Source organism: Malaclemys terrapin, chromosome 2 (genome assembly GCF_027887155.1).
Source record: "Malaclemys terrapin pileata isolate rMalTer1 chromosome 2, rMalTer1.hap1, whole genome shotgun sequence".
NCBI classification, from domain to species: Eukaryota; Metazoa; Chordata; order Testudines; family Emydidae; genus Malaclemys; species Malaclemys terrapin.
In genome coordinates, this window is record NC_071506.1 from 160,629,879 (window position 1) to 160,645,369 (window position 15,491).

At 45.5% G+C, this 15,491-nt stretch overlaps 1 protein-coding gene across 4 annotated transcripts in view; it reads right to left on the reverse strand.

The window, feature by feature from the left end:
- The window catches only part of MTRR (5-methyltetrahydrofolate-homocysteine methyltransferase reductase), a 119,286-nt gene that overhangs the window by 63,483 nt on the left and 40,312 nt on the right, over positions 1 to 15,491 (reverse strand). For all 4 annotated transcript variants that reach the window (XM_054018114.1, XM_054018112.1, XM_054018115.1 and 1 more), the window contains one exon: positions 12,796 to 12,884. In XM_054018114.1, coding sequence (XP_053874089.1) covers positions 12,796 to 12,884 — 89 coding nt within the window. The remainder of the gene's footprint in view (positions 1 to 12,795; positions 12,885 to 15,491) is intronic.

The window sequence follows — 15,491 nt, forward strand, 5'->3', positions numbered from 1 at the left end:
AATCTGCAGCAGGGGAGATGTATGTTAGATACTAGGAAACACTTTCTCACTATAAGGATAGTTAACCACTGGAATAGGTTATCAAAGGAGGCTGTGAAATCCCTGTCACTGACAGTTTTTAAAAACAGGTTAGATAAATGCCTGTCAGGGATATTTACTCATGCCTCAGTGCCAAGGGCTCGATTAGGTGACTTCTCAAGGTCTCTTCCACATTTTCTATGATTCTATTAAATGGTTCATTTTGACTAAATAAAACATTTTTGTTTAGCTTTTAACCACTGTTAAACCTTTATTTATTTTTTTTAGAGAAAATATAAGGAATCTTTTAAAACAAAAAGTCATTTCAAACTGAAAAATTTTAGAAAATGTGGCAAAATATTTCATTATCAGTTTTTCACCAAAAAATGGTAATTCAAGAAGTTTCACCAAGCTCTACATACTACCTTTGTTCCTTGTCAGATATCACAAGCAAAGAAAACCAGGGGGTGCCTTAGTGCTTGGACAGAAGACCATAGGGAATCCCAAGATTCTGCAGGAAGCAGTGTGAATAATTCAGCATATTGCATTCTTCTCTCCAAGTCGGAGCAGTGGCCCATCTAATCCAGGATCCAGTCTCTGACAATGACCAGTACCAGATTCTTTAATGGTGTAGAGAAACCCTGTTGTAAACAGCCAACCCACTGGGGAAGTTTCTTCCTATCCCTCATTAGGGAATAGATTATGCCGTGAAACATGAGGGTTTATATACCCATTGTTTTTTTAATATTTTATCCTATGTAATTAGAGCTGGTAAAAAAGGAAAAAGTATTATTTTTCAAATTTTTTATTTTTTGGAAGTGAGATTTTAATTAAAAAAAATTCCATCCAGCTCCAATCTAGTGTAACTGTGAATGTTCAAATGTCCAGTCCCTTTTTGAATATTAAATTGTTTTTAAATTTCTCTTCATATGAAAGACTCTCCATTCCTCCAGTTGTGTTTGCCACCCATCTCTGGACAGCTTCTGTTTCTTCTGTATCTTTATTGATACAGCAAACTATTAATAATAGTAATCAAGCAAAACCCAGCATAATGATAGGAGGCTGCTGTATTTTGGATGAGACATCACTTCTATTTATGTCAGAATAACGGTGTTACTTTCGTGTTCATCTTGGGCAACTGCATTCCACCTTCCTGGATCCCTTCTGTTATGTCAGATAGATGTGGAAATCCTCACTGGCCTGCACTAACGTTTGAGTTAATGTTGCTGATACGTCTTCAATACAGCGTGTGAATAAACACTTGTCGTGTAGCTTGTTACAGCTGTAATTCATTCTGGAATCATTTGAAATGAAATGTTATTTTAATAACAGGTTTACTTATTTGCGTATCACAAGGCTTTATTGTAGCCAAGATCCTTCAGGGAGACATAGCTAAGAAGTGGTCTTAATGCTTTATTATTATTTATTAAGCACCAATGTGCTTGGGGCTGTTCAAAGCCAGAAGACCCTGGGTGGGATTCACAAAGTTTTTTGGCACCTACGTTCCACTGAAATGGGAGCTGAACACCTAAATACCTTTATGAATCCCATCTACTGACCCTACCCAAATGACTTTGTACTATAAGGCAATGGTTCTCAACCAGGGGTACATTGTAGTGGGGCAGCGGCCCCACTCCCTGAATTTGGGCTGCAGCAGGCCAGTGGGCCTGTGCAGACAGGGAGCCAATCAGGGATGGCCTTATAGGGAGCCAATCAGGGCCCAGATTGGAGGGAGCCAATCAGGGCCAGGCTCAGCCCTATAAAAAGGCTGCTCAGAACAGGAGCAGGCAGTCTATCCCAGGCCTCTGACAGGGGAAGGTCTGTCTCCAGGCTGGGAGACTAGCACCTGGGACAGCGTAGTGCTGGGCAGGCCTGGGGGAGTAGAGGGTAACTCCAGCCCGGAGTCTGTCAGGCTGCAGGCCCTGAAGGGAAGGGCCTAGCCAGTGCGAGAGGTCGAAGAGGAAGCAGCCCAGGGACGTGGACAGACAGACGGGGGGGAGAGAAGAAGGGCAGGACAGTGGCCACTAGAGGGTCCCTGGGTTGGGACCCAGAGTAGCGGGCAAGCCTGGGTCCCCCCTTCCCCCTTTCTCCCTTGCCTTGCACCCGGCCAATGGAGCGGCTATCTAGAGCTGCACCAACCCCCTCCCAAGAGGGGAGTGACTTTGGGGGTGCAGTTGGCCACATCGGCCAGGACGCAGAGAGGAGCTGATTGAAACCCCGCCCCCGGAAGGGAGCGAGGATGGACTAAGGGACACTGCCGGAAGGCAGTGGCTTGAAGAGGATGCCGTGAGCTTGGGAGCAACGCGGGTCCGGACACGCCAACCGAGGGTGAGATGACGGACGGAGGGGGCGCTCCACTGGACAGAGCTAATTCCCGAGACAACCAGTAGGAGGCGCCAGGTGGTGAGTCCCAACCGCATCACATACATGTACCCCTGAGATTACGCAGAAGTCTTCCAGGGGATATGTCAACTCATCTAGATATTTGCCTAATTTTACAACAGGCTCCATGAAAAGCACTAGCGAAGTTAGTACAAACTAAAATTTCATCCAGACAAGGACTTTTTTATATTGCTCTATATGCTGAAATGCAAGTACAATATTTATATTCTAATTGACTGTAGGTGACTAGAGCAGTGCCCCTCAGTGGAAGGGAGGGTCTTCGGAGTTGCAGTCGTGTCGGACGATAAAACCAAAAGTCCCTGATGACGAATGCTGCTCTATGGCATAGTGCTGTGTGAACATATGGGTTGATGCCCAGGTTGCTGCTTTGCAGATGTTCATCATAGGCACATTGTTGGGGAAAGCTATCAATGTAGAGTGCTCTGGTGGAGTGTATGTGGTTCCCCGGTGGAGGCTGTAATTATTAATGGTGATAACAAAAGTCAATGTAGCCAGAGATCTATTTTGACAGCCTTTGTTTGGATATGGCGTCTCCCTTAGATCATTCCATGATGGAAAGAAATAACTTTGGTGACTTTCTGAAAGACATCCAGGATATGAAGAATTGCTTCTCATTTGTTGCCATGCGGTTTTCGGAAGAACGATGGGAGATGGATGGGTTGGTTCAAATGGAATGACGAACTTATTTTAGGTAGGAGATTGGGATGTGGTCATAGGTGTGACTTTGCACTCCATATATTTTATGGAAATATGCTAATGAGTGTGAATATAATGTAACTGGAACATGCTTCATACAAAAGGTCTCTTGTAAGGTACCATTACAAAGCTTATAATCTACTGAGTGTGTTTATCCTATTTGTATGTATGTATCATTTTTGTATCTAAAACTAGAAATATGAAGTATAACTCTGAAGTCTTATTGTAATTATGCAAAGTGAGGGCTATTAATGGTGGTTTAGAATCTTGATGGCTCCCACTGACTAGAACAATTAGTTGTAAATGGCTCGGTTTACTTGCAAGCTTTCCTACATTCCTGTGAGTCAGGTCAGGAAGAATGAAGGCTCGGGGTCTCACAGGACATGTGACCATGTCACCTGGTACTCGAATTCATCTTAAAACTGGTGCTTTTCCATTTAGAAGGATGGGTGGGGACACAGACAAAAGATTCCTGCCTTGTGCCAAAGCTATAAAAGGGGGTGGAACAGAACAAAGCGTCTCTGAGGGTGAGATTTACCTTAATGTATTAGGCTTAGACTTGCGTGTTTTGTTTTTATTTTGTTTGGTAGCTTACTTTGTTCTGGCTGTTATTACTTGAAACCACTTAAATCCTACTTTTTATACTTAATAAAAACACTTTTGTTTATTGATTAACCCAGAGTAAGTGATTAATACCTGGGGGAGCAAACAGCTGTGCATCTCTCTATCAATGTTATAGAGGGCAGACAATTTATGAGTTTACCCTTTATAACGAGTAAATCAGATTTATTTGGGGTTTGGATCCCATTGGGAGCTGGGTGTCTGGGTGCTGGAGACAGGAGTACTTGCTGAGCTGTTTTCAGTTAAGTCTGCAGCTTTGGGGTGTGGTTCAGACCCTGGATCTGTGTTGCAGCAGCCTAGCGTGTCTAGCTCAACAAGACAGTCTTCTGGAGTCCCAAGCTGGCAAAGAAAATGGGCTCAGAGGTAGTAATTTCAGGTCATTAGGTGACAGTTCCAAGGGGTCTCTATGACCGAATCCATCACAGTGGCATAATCGAACAGGATCTGTGCACAGCTGATTGCTTTGAGACACTGGTAGTTATTTTAATTGAGTTCTGAGTGGGGTGGCTGGAGAACAGACAAAGTGGTTACTGGTTTATTATTTTCTGTTTATTTTGGGTAAGGGAAATAAGCACAAAGTCACTTTCTTGCTATCAGTGAGGCAACTACAAAACTAGAGCTGGTCAGACTGGAAGCAGAAGAGAAGGCAAAGGACCGTGAGTTTTAAATGTGGCAGGCAGAAATGAGACTCAAAGCAGCAGCTGCAGCCAGGAAAACCTTGGAGGCAGAAACAGCCAGACAAAGGGCTGCACACCAGCAAGCCCTGGACTTAAAAGACCAAGAAATTGAGGCCCAGATTTTGGCCCAGAAGCATGAACTGCCTGTAATGAAGTGGAAGAGACAGAACCCTTCAGTAGCTGGCTCCACTTCCCCAAAAATCCATAAATGGGAGCAGTTATGCCCGCAGTATGATGAATCCAGTGATCTTGCCAAATATTTCATCACCTTTGAGAGACTGTGCACTCTCCCTGCGATTCCTGAAGATCAAAAGATGGCCATTTTGGTGTCAAAATTGACTGGGAGAGCTCTGGACATATTCAATAAGATGCCTATTGCTGATGCTTCAAACTATGGTAAATTTAAGGAACAGGTTTTGAAACCGTTCCAGATTACACCTGAAACCTACAGGGTTCAATTCAGGAGCCTTAAGAGGGGATCTGGATTAAGTAATGTGGCCTATGTAAATGAAATGAGAGATTTGTTAGACAAGTGGGTGAGGGGAAAGGGCATTACAAGCTTTGAAGAAATGTATGAGGTGGTTACTCAGGAACAGTTCCTGAATATGTGCAGTGATGACGTAAAACAATATTTGTGGGACAAAAAGGTGGATGCAGTCAGTGAATTAGCTGGGTTTGCAGACTCTTTCGAGCAATAACAAGCTGCAATTAAACATAAACCACTGACAGAGGGCTAACAGGGTTGGTAGAAAGCAGAATCACCATTTTTCCCCTGGGAAAAAGGAGGCTGGGTTGTCACCTCTCCATTCCCCTGTTACTCGTCACAAAACTCCTGTACAAGCTGAGAAGCCCAGAAGATGCTATCATTGTAAGTCCACTGAGCAACTGAGGAATAAATGTCCTTGGCTGAGTAGAAACAGGCAGCGGGTAACACATGAAGCTGCAGCTTTTCAGAGCACAGGGGAATCCCAGGCTGCTGCCTCTTACTACACAGGATTTGTAAAGGTTACTTTGCACAACCAAGCAATGAGCAAATGCATGCTGTTAAGCTTAATGGCGAAGTGCTCCAAGGATGGAGAGATACTAGTGCAGAGATTTCTGTGGTCAGGAGAGACATTGTAGGCATTGTATGTGTAGTCTGGAGTGTTTGATGACAAATGTCATTGCTGACATATGGCCTAACAGTTGGAGGCAGGTCCTGGCCGATGTCTGCAGGCTGGCTTGCATTATAGTGATTAGGTGGACTGGAGTGGAAAAATCTGTGCTGGGGCAGAGAGACTGTAGCTTCTAGAGAGTCGAGGTAGGCCCCAATGAACTCCAGTATCTGCACAGGTGTGAATGTGATTTTTGTTAGTTTATTTGTAGCCCTAGCTGTGTGAAGACAGCTACAGGTCTGTCGCATCTTACGCGCATTTAACATGCGCGATTTCAATTTTATTCGGTCGGCAAAAAAAAAAAGAGAAACAACAATTTTAATAATAAACCTGTAGTGCGGGCGATTTTCCCTGTCATTGAACTCAATGGGATTTTGGCTATACGTGGTTTTCCCTTTACGCGCTAACCGCGGAACAGTACCCCCACATAAGATGAGACAGACCTGTACTGACTTTCGGGTACTTTCTACTGCCTCTTCCCAAATCGAGGCTTTGAGTAAGCAATCGTACAGATGGGAAATATTATGACCCCTTGTCCGTGGAGGTGAGTTGCCACCACTGCAAGGATTTTTGAGACTACCCGTGGAGCTGCAGATGAGCTGAAAGGGAGTACTTGGTACCTGAAATTATCTGTTCCCAGAACAAATCTGAAAAACCTCCCGTGTGAGGGATGTATCGTTATGTGGAAATATGCATTGTGGAGGTCGAGAGCTGAGAACCAGTCCCCTTGTTCTAGGGGTAGAATTATTGTTGTTAGAGGGACCATCCTAAATTGCTGGGTCTTCATGAATTTGTTGAGACATCGAGGACTGAGAAGGGAGTGGTCTCCATCTTGCGGGTCTCTGTCACCGCCTTTGCGTGGCATATTGCCTCTGAGGTTGGGTGTAGGATGTGGATCTAGATCTTTGGGTCGAGTAATACAGGCCCTGTTTGTTCTTTTGTGTAGGCATGCATATGCCCAAGGATCTGTCACCCTGGAAGGGACTCATCCTTTTTGGCTGCAAACAGCTTGGGTCCTTTGAATGGGAAATCCTTGACAGTTGTACTTTTGGAAAACCCGAGAAGTGGAGCCAGGAGGCTCGTCACATTACTATGGCTGTGGCAATGGACCAGGCCCCCGTGTCTGCGGCTTCTAGTGAAGCTTATAAATCTGTGCGAGCTAGGATCTGACCCTTGGATATGAGAGCTTTAAATTGTTCCTTTTTGTCCTCAAGTATGTGCTATAGCAAGGAGGCATGACCTCCCTCTGAGAATGATTTGGTGGGACCACAACCAACCCCCTGGTGGACCGAGCCAGGAAAGCCATGCCCGGCCCAATCGAAGCAGAGGGGTGGAACAGGAAGTACAAGAGGCGAGCCATACAGCTCAGTTGAACTGGAGCTGCCAAGGGAGACAGACACTTCTCCCCCACTGCCGCTGTTGGATGCCGAGGAGTCCTCTGCTGCCCTGAGGACTCGCCCAAGCTTCCAGCCACTCCAGACCCAAGTAGCTGCTGGGAATACCATTGGCCGTATATCCCAGTGAGATGGAGGATGACCCCAGGATCCAGGTACACCTCGAGGTAAGGGGAAGAAGTAGCCCAAGGACAGCCGACTAGTCTGGCTGCATTGCTGTCTGAACCCAGTTGAGCGTGTTACAGCTGGATTCCCCACTGAGTCAGAGGTTCAGAGGGTCCAGGTACGGAGGGTAATCATAGAATCATAGAATCATAGAATATCAGAGTTGGAAGGGACCTCAAGAGGTCATCTAGTCCAACCCCCTGCTCAAAGCAGGACCAATTCCCAGCTAAATCATCCCAGCCAGGGCTTTGTCAAGCCGGGCCTTAAAAACCTCCAAGGAAGGAGACTCCACCACCTCCCTAGGTAACGCATTCCAGTGTTTCACCACCCTCCTAGTGAAATAGTTTTTCCTGATATCCAACCTGGACCTCCCCCACTGCAGCTTGAGACCATTGCTCCTTGTTCTGTCATCTGCCACCACTGAGAACAGCCGAGCTCCATCCTCTTTGGAACCCCCCTTCAGGTAGTTGAAGGCTGCTATCAAATCCCCCCTCATTCTTCTCTTCTGGAGACTAAACAATCCCAGTTCTCTCAGCCTCTCCTCATAAGTCATGTGCTCCAGACCCCTAATCATTTTTGTTGCCCTCCGCTGGACTCTTTCCAATTTTTCCACATCCTTCTTGTAGTGTGGGGACCAAAACTGGACACAGTATTCCAGATGAGGCCTCACCAATGTCGAATAAAGGGGAACGATCACGTTCCTCGATCTGCTGGCAATGCCCCTACTTATACAGCCCAAAATGCCGTTAGCCTTCTTGGCAACAAGAGCACACTGTTGACTCATATCCAGCTTCATATCCACTGTGACCCCTAGGTCCTTTTCAGCAGAACTGCTACCTAGCCATTCGGTCCCTAGTCTGTAGCAGTGCATGGGATTCTTCCGTCCTAAGTGCAGGACTCTGCACTTGTCCTTGTTGAACCTCATCAGGTTTTTTTCTGCCCAATCCTCTAATTTGTCTAGGTCCCTCTGTATCCGATCCCTACCCTCTAGTGTATCTACCACGCCTCCTAGTTTAGTGTCATCTGCAAACTTGCTGAGAGTGCAGTCCACACCATCCTCCAGATCATTAATAAAGATATTAAACAAAACCGGCCCCAGGACCGACCCTTGGGGCACTCCACTTGAAACCGGCTGCCAACTAGACATGGAGCCATTGATCACTACCCGTTGAGCCCGACGATCTAGCCAGCTTTCTATCCACCTTACAGTCCATTCATCCAGCCCATACTTCTTTAACTTGGTGGCAAGAATACTGTGGGAGACAGTATCAAAAGCTTTGCTAAAGTCAAGAAATAACACATCCACTGCTTTCCCCTCATCCACAGAGCCAGTTATCTCATCATAGAAGGCAATTAGGTTAGTCAGGCACGACTTCCCCTTCGTGAATCCATGCTGACTGTTCCTGATCACTTTCCTCTCCTCTAAATGTTTCATAATTGATTCCTTGAGGACCTGCTCCATGATTTTTCCAGGGACTGAGGTGAGGCTGACTGGCCTGTAGTTCCCCGGATCCTCCTTCTTCCCTTTTTTAAAGATGGGCACTACATTAGCCTTTTTCCAGTCATCTGGGACCTCCCCCGATCGCCATGAGTTTTCAAAAATAATGGCTAATGGCTCTGCAATCTCACCCGCCAACTCCTTTAGCACCCTCGGATGCAGCGCATCCGGCCCCATGGACTTGTGCACGTCCAGTTTTTCTAAATAGTCCCGAACCACTTCTTTCTCCACAGAGGGTTGGTCACCTTCTCCCCATGCTGTACTGCCCAGTGCAGCAATCTGGGAGCTGACCTTGTGCGTGAAGACAGAGGCAAAAAAATCATTGAGTACATTAGCTTTTTCCACATCCTCGGTCACTAGGTTGCCTCCCTCATTCAGTAAGGGGCCCACACTTTCCTTGATTTTCTTCTTGTTGCTAACATACCTGAAGAAACCCTTCTTGTTACTCTTAACATCTCTTGCTAACTGCAACTCCAAGTGTGATTTGGCCTTCCTGATTTCACTCCTGCACGCCTGAGCAATATTTTTATACTCCTCCCTGGTCATTTGTCCAATCTTCCACTCCTTATAAGCCTCTTTTTTGCGTTTAAGATCAGCAAGGATTTCACTGTTTAGCCAAGCTGGTCGCCTGCCATATTTACTATTCTTTCTACACATCGGGATGGTTTGTTCCTGCAACCTCAATAAGGATTCTTTAAAATACAGCCAGCTCTCCTGGACCCCTTTGCCCTTCATGTTATTCTCCCAGGGGATCCTGCCCATCTGTTCCCTGAGGGAGTCAAAGTCTGCTTTTCTGAAGTCCAGGGTCCGTATTCTGCTGCTCTCCTTTCTTCCTTGTGTCAGGATCCTGAACTCGACCATCTCATGGTCACTGCCTCCCAGGTTCCCATCCACTTTTGCTTCCCCTACTAGTTCTTCCCTGTTTGTGAGCAGCAGGTCAAGAAAAGCTTTGCCCCTAGTTGGTTCCTCCAGCACTTGCACCAGGAAATTGTCCCCTACACTTTCCAAAAATTTCCTGGATTGCCTGTGCACCGCTGTATTGCTCTCCCAGCAGATATCAGGGTGATTAAAGTCTCCCATGAGAACCAGGGCCTGTGATCTAGCAACTTCTGCTAGTTGCCAGAAGAAAGCCTCGTCCACCTCATCCCCCTGGTCTGGTGGTCTATAGCAGACTCCAACCACGACATCACCCTTGTTGCTCACACTTCTCAACTTTATCCAGAGACTCTCAGGTTTTTCTGCAGTATCATACCGGAGCTCTGAGCAGTCATACTCCTCTCTTACATACAACGCAACTCCCCCACCTTTTCTGCCCTGCCTGTCCTTCCTGAACAGTTTATATCCATCCATGACCGTACTCCAGTCATGTGAGTTATCCCACCAAGTCTCTGTTATTCCAATCACATCATAGTTCCCTGACTGTGCCAGGACTAATGGAGAATGCCTTGACTTCTCCGTGTGTAGACTGGGAGGCTTAGGATAGTGTTAGCAGTACCCAGCCCACAGGTCCCAATAAGCCCACTGTGGTGGGAATGGCATTGGTGGCAGCATCCATGGGAATCTGTTCCATCCTTGAGTTTCAGGTCTGGGGTGGTGTTTATGTAGTTCTAGTAGTGGACTTGGTCTGGCAGCTGAGTGGATAGGAGAGGAGTGATGGGAGGAGTAGATTTCCCCTTCATCATCATCATCATCCTAGTCACTGGATAAAGGAAGAGCTGATCTGGGTGGTGTGGTAAGTTGGCACAGAACCAAATGTGCTGGAGTAAGGTCAGTACTTAGGAGTGGAGATTCTGGTGCCGAGGAGACTAAATGTTCTTTATGTCAAAGAAATTGCTGCGGTACTGACAGCATCGGTACCGAGGAGAGTGTTGGCGGCACTGGTTACCTTTACTGCGGTTGTCAATGCCAAGAGTCGTGTGCTATACGCTGTGGAGGCAGAAGGTGGTTGTGATGTTCTGTACCTTGGGGGAACACCCAGCACCCCATGTTCATCCTTATAAGATTGTGTGGTATCTAATGCAAAGTTTGTCGTGTCGGGTGTCTTCGGAAGGCTCATGATGCACTGAACATTGCTGTTGTAGTAATGCTATAGGTTGTAATTTCATGTATATAGTTATGAGGCTGAAAATGTGCCCTCATGACTTAAAGCAAGCCCAGGCAAACACTCTCCAGAAGCAGAGGGGCAGTTCACACTTCATCAGGGCAGGTATGGGACAAACCCAGCCCATCCTCACAGGAACCAAGGCCACTGGCCTAGGCAACAACGAAGGATCTGTTGGACTCTAGAGTGTCACCCCCCCCCCCCCCTTTCCTTTGGTCAGTTTGAGACTGCGATGAGGAAATGCTCACCAGGCTCTGGAGGGGTGTGGGAGGGGGCAAAGCCAAGAGGGAAGAAAGGACATGATAAAAGGGAGAGACATTTGCCATGCTCTTCCTCTCTCTTCCACCTCCATCTACAGACATCACCACCAAGCAACTGAAGCACTGATCAAAGAGGAGAGCCTGGCTGAAGGGCAACCAGCCAGACTGGTGAGACACATCTAAATTTGTCAGGGCATTGAAAGTGTTAAGATCAGCTTAGAATGCATTTTGCTTTTATTTCATTTCACCAAATCCGACTTGTTATGCTTTGATTTATAATCACTTAAAATCTATCTTTGTAGTTAATAAATCTGTTTGTTCTACCTGAAGCAGTGTGTTTAATTTGAAGCATGTCAGAGACTCCCCTTGGGATAATAAGCCTGGTGCATATCAATTTCTTTGTTAAATTGATGAACTCATATAAGCTTGCAGTGTCCAGCGGGCATAACTGGACACTGCAAGATGGAGGTTCCTAGGGTTGTGTCTGGGACCAGAGATATTGGCTAGTGTCATTCGGTTGCACAATACAAGGAGCAGCTTACATGCCAGAGGCTGTGCATGAACAGCTCAGGTGTGGGGATTCTCACAGCAGAGCAGGGTAAGGCTGGCTCCCAGAGTCAAGGATTGAAGTGACCTAGCAGATCACTGGGTCTAGAAAAGACCAGAGAGGAACATCACAGTGGTGCCACAGACGGTAGTACTGCTGAGCAGCTTGGGGCTGCATGTTTGAGTGGCTCCAGCAGTAACGAGGCAAGGATGGCAGGTTTCCCTTTTTTGCCTTTTTCTGAGCCAGACGCTTAGGGTCTTTGGCTCACACGGTATCCACGGTACCGGATGGTCACGCTGCCTGAGGTAGATGGTCTCAGTGTGGTCGGTACCGATGGGGTCTGACGTGTTGGGGAATGTCTCTTTTTCATGGGTTTCTGAGAAGGGGAGGTCGGACCCCATTTCTGTCACCTTTTTGGAAGAGTGCTCCTTCCTCTGAGAGGGTGATGTGGAACCTCTGTCAGATGCTGCTATCTCAAACTGAGGGCAGTAGAGAAAGAACTGAGGGAGGGTTGGTTGCACAGTGCTATGTAACCGCCTGAGGTGGTGCAAGACAGGGACAACGCATGAGCGACCCAACCAAGCACTACTAAAAATCTCCGATTACAAGTGCAGGGACACAGATTCACCTAAAGTGGAGCAACCACAGGGACACTCTTCAAAGAAGAATTCCCCTTTATATAGGCATCTGCTTTCTTGCATGCCTAGATGTGAAGAGGAGCATCGTGGAAAAAGAAACCCACATGAAAATGTGGCATCCTGGCAGTTTGCACAGGTTTTGTCGATCTAGAGCCAAGAGAATTATTAAAGAATTATAAAACATAACTTACAGTGACAGACTCAAAGAACTCAATCTATTTAGCTTAACAAAGAGCAGGCTAAAGGGTAACTTGATTAGTCTACAAGAACCACATGGGGAACAAATATTTGATAATGGGCTCTTCAGTCTAGCAAAGAAAGCTGTAACATGATCAAATGGCTGGAATTTGGAGTTAGACAAATTCAAACTGCAAATAAGATGTAACGTTTAACAGTGAGGGTAATTAACCACTGCAAAAATTTATCAAGGGTCATGGTGGATTCTCCATCACCAGAAATTTTTAAATCAAGACTGGATGTTCTTCTACAAGATATGCTCTAGGAATTATTTTGGGATAGTTCTATAACCTGTGTTATGGTCAAGACTGGATTATCACAATGGTCCCTTCTGGCCTTGAAATCTATAAGATCTTTTCTTAAATAGTGAAGCAAGATATAAAAACCTTTTTGGGAACTGCTCTTATTTCCAGACTCCAGGTAAGAATAAATTCCACGGTACTTCCTTCAGGTATATGCTCTGGCTGAGCTGCTCCTGTGGAGTGGAGAAATGGAAATTAGTTAATTAATTAAAGCCAGCAATAATTTCACAATGCATTTGTTGTTTAAAGAAATATCAGAGTTAAACTGTATTCCATACTCTGAATTATTGGCATTTTTTATTAAATAGCTAGTCAAAATTCTCTAGTGAAGAACCTACCATAGAACTCAAGCTTATTGGAGGTGTGAAATAAAATAATAGGGTTTGTTAAACACACATTACTATATGCTTGACTGCTGAATTTTCAAGGCCTTATTGCCACCTCCCATGTGATGGAAAAATCTCCATGGAGAGAAGTTCTCCAGCGTTTTCCCCTATGCTCTCCATTATGCTGGGAGGGTTTGGGAGGTCTATGGACTGTGGAAGCTGCAACTCTGCCACACCCCACTGACCTCTAAGGCTATGCTTTTACTGCAGTTAGCTCAAGTGAACTCCTCTTGAGTTAACCTACTTACAGCGAAAGCAGCCACATTGCAAAATAACACTAAAGCTGCACAGAATGACTGCTCATCAACTGCTAATATAGTGTGAGGTCTTACCCTCAACTCAATGGGATTTCTCTCGAGGGGAAGGCAGGATTAGGGAGGAGAAATAGGGCACAGACACAGACCCCTTCCTTTTGCCTCTGACTTTTCTCAGCTTAGTTCACTCCCTGAAGCAACGTCATCTGCTGCAAATGTCTCATGAGGAGAAGCAGAGCTGAGGAAAGACTCCTCAAAAGGCAAACACAGCTTTTGGACCTGGCTGGGAATTAGACAGACACATTACTTAGCCCATTAGTCTAAATATCTGAAATAAAGTTTGACATTTCCCTCGGAAAAGACCTGTAGCTGCAAGGTCTGGCTGAGCCACAGGCCAGTCGGAGGGCAGAACAATCTTGCGGAAACTTCAGAGGGTGGGGCAAACCTCTGCTGCCAGTGACTGACAGGTCCAGTTCTGCCCCCAAGATGCAAACAGCATAAAGTACCAACTGTAATGGATCTGTGGACCTTAGTGCACAGAATGGAAAATTTCTTAACAATAATTTCTGCCAACACAGAAAAATTCACAGGCCACAATTCTGGACATCTGGGCTGCTCCCTGAAGCTCACAGAAGCGGATCAGCGTTTTGGCACCATATGCTCTGGCCACACCTCTTCTGCTCCAACTGTTCCCAAGCTATAAAACTTACATAACATCATTAGCAGATATTCCACAGATAATGAAATAACTATGTACATTAGACCAAGGAAGACAGTCATATGGTAACGGTTCTATTTAGTATCTGACGCTTAAGTTATGAGCCATCCAGGGTGGGTAGAATTGTGGAAGATGCTGCGAGCAGAATGAAAATTATCAATAAGAAATCTTCTGTTCTACAGCACAGCATCTCCCACAATTCTGAATGCTGGGAAGTAGCGAGCAGTGAACAGATGTAGGGAGGGTTATGAAACAAAAGTCTGATAGGAAAAAAGTATCCCCCTTTTTGTGAGCTCTCTCAAAAGTCTATTTCTTGGCCACTGCCTGCAGCACTTGCCTGCCAAAGGAGGTCTCTGCAGAAGATAAAAGGTCCACCTTGTAGTGTTTAATGAAGGTGTTAAATTGTAGACCAAGTGACACTCTGTACATCAGTCATACCCTGAAACCCCCTACTCACCACTGTGATATGATTATAAACAAAGTATGCCTTGTGAGGTATCATTTTGTAAGTTTTGATCTGTTGAACAATAATAATCTGTTGGATAGTATGTACTATCATTGTATGTGAAGTTATGAAGTGTTACTGAAATATGTTGTGAGGTTGAGAACAGCCACAACCAGCCTTTCAGTTACAACAAAGGAGTAGCCATTGATAGCCAGATAGTTGTTATTGGCTCATCAACACACAATTTGCTATCCCAGAGGCTTCCAGAGAAGGCACATGCACAATGGAAACTGCTTGACGAATAGGAACTGCCTGACCCCCACATAACTGCAAGGATCTTTCTAGTAGCTGGAAGAAGGGATAAAAAGAGAAAGTGCCATCATCAATGGGCCTTTCTCCCCCACATCTCGACAGCTGGAAGAACGTCTGAAAGACAAAATTTGAACTAGGGAAGTTTGATTCCCAAGTTGGAAGTTATTCTCAGCCTTTGTGTTGAGGAACTATAGCCTGTTTGTACCATCTGTTAGGGTGAGAAAAGCTATTTGAGTCAACTCTTGCTTAGACTAAAAGTTTAGGATTTAGAATGTTTACTTTTTATTTTCTTAAGGTAACTCTCTGACCTTTATGCCTATCACTTATAATCACTAAAAATTTTTCTGTAGTTAATACATTTATTTTAATGTTTTATCCTTACCAGTGACTTTGTCTAAAGTGCTTGGGAAATCTCAGCTCAGGTTACAAAGGCTGGTGCATGTCCACTTTCCTTTGGCAAAGCGGCGAACTAGGTAATAAACTTACGCTTGCCAGACTTCTGACCAGTGCAAAACGGTACAGTTCTGGGGTGCAAGACTGGGGAGCTGGAGGGAACTGGCTGGAGCCTCCCTATTGATGGTTTATGAGTGGCTAGGAGATCATTCATGAAACTCAGTTGGGTGTCTGTGGATGTCTGTGTGAGTGCAATGCCTATCAGAGGCCTG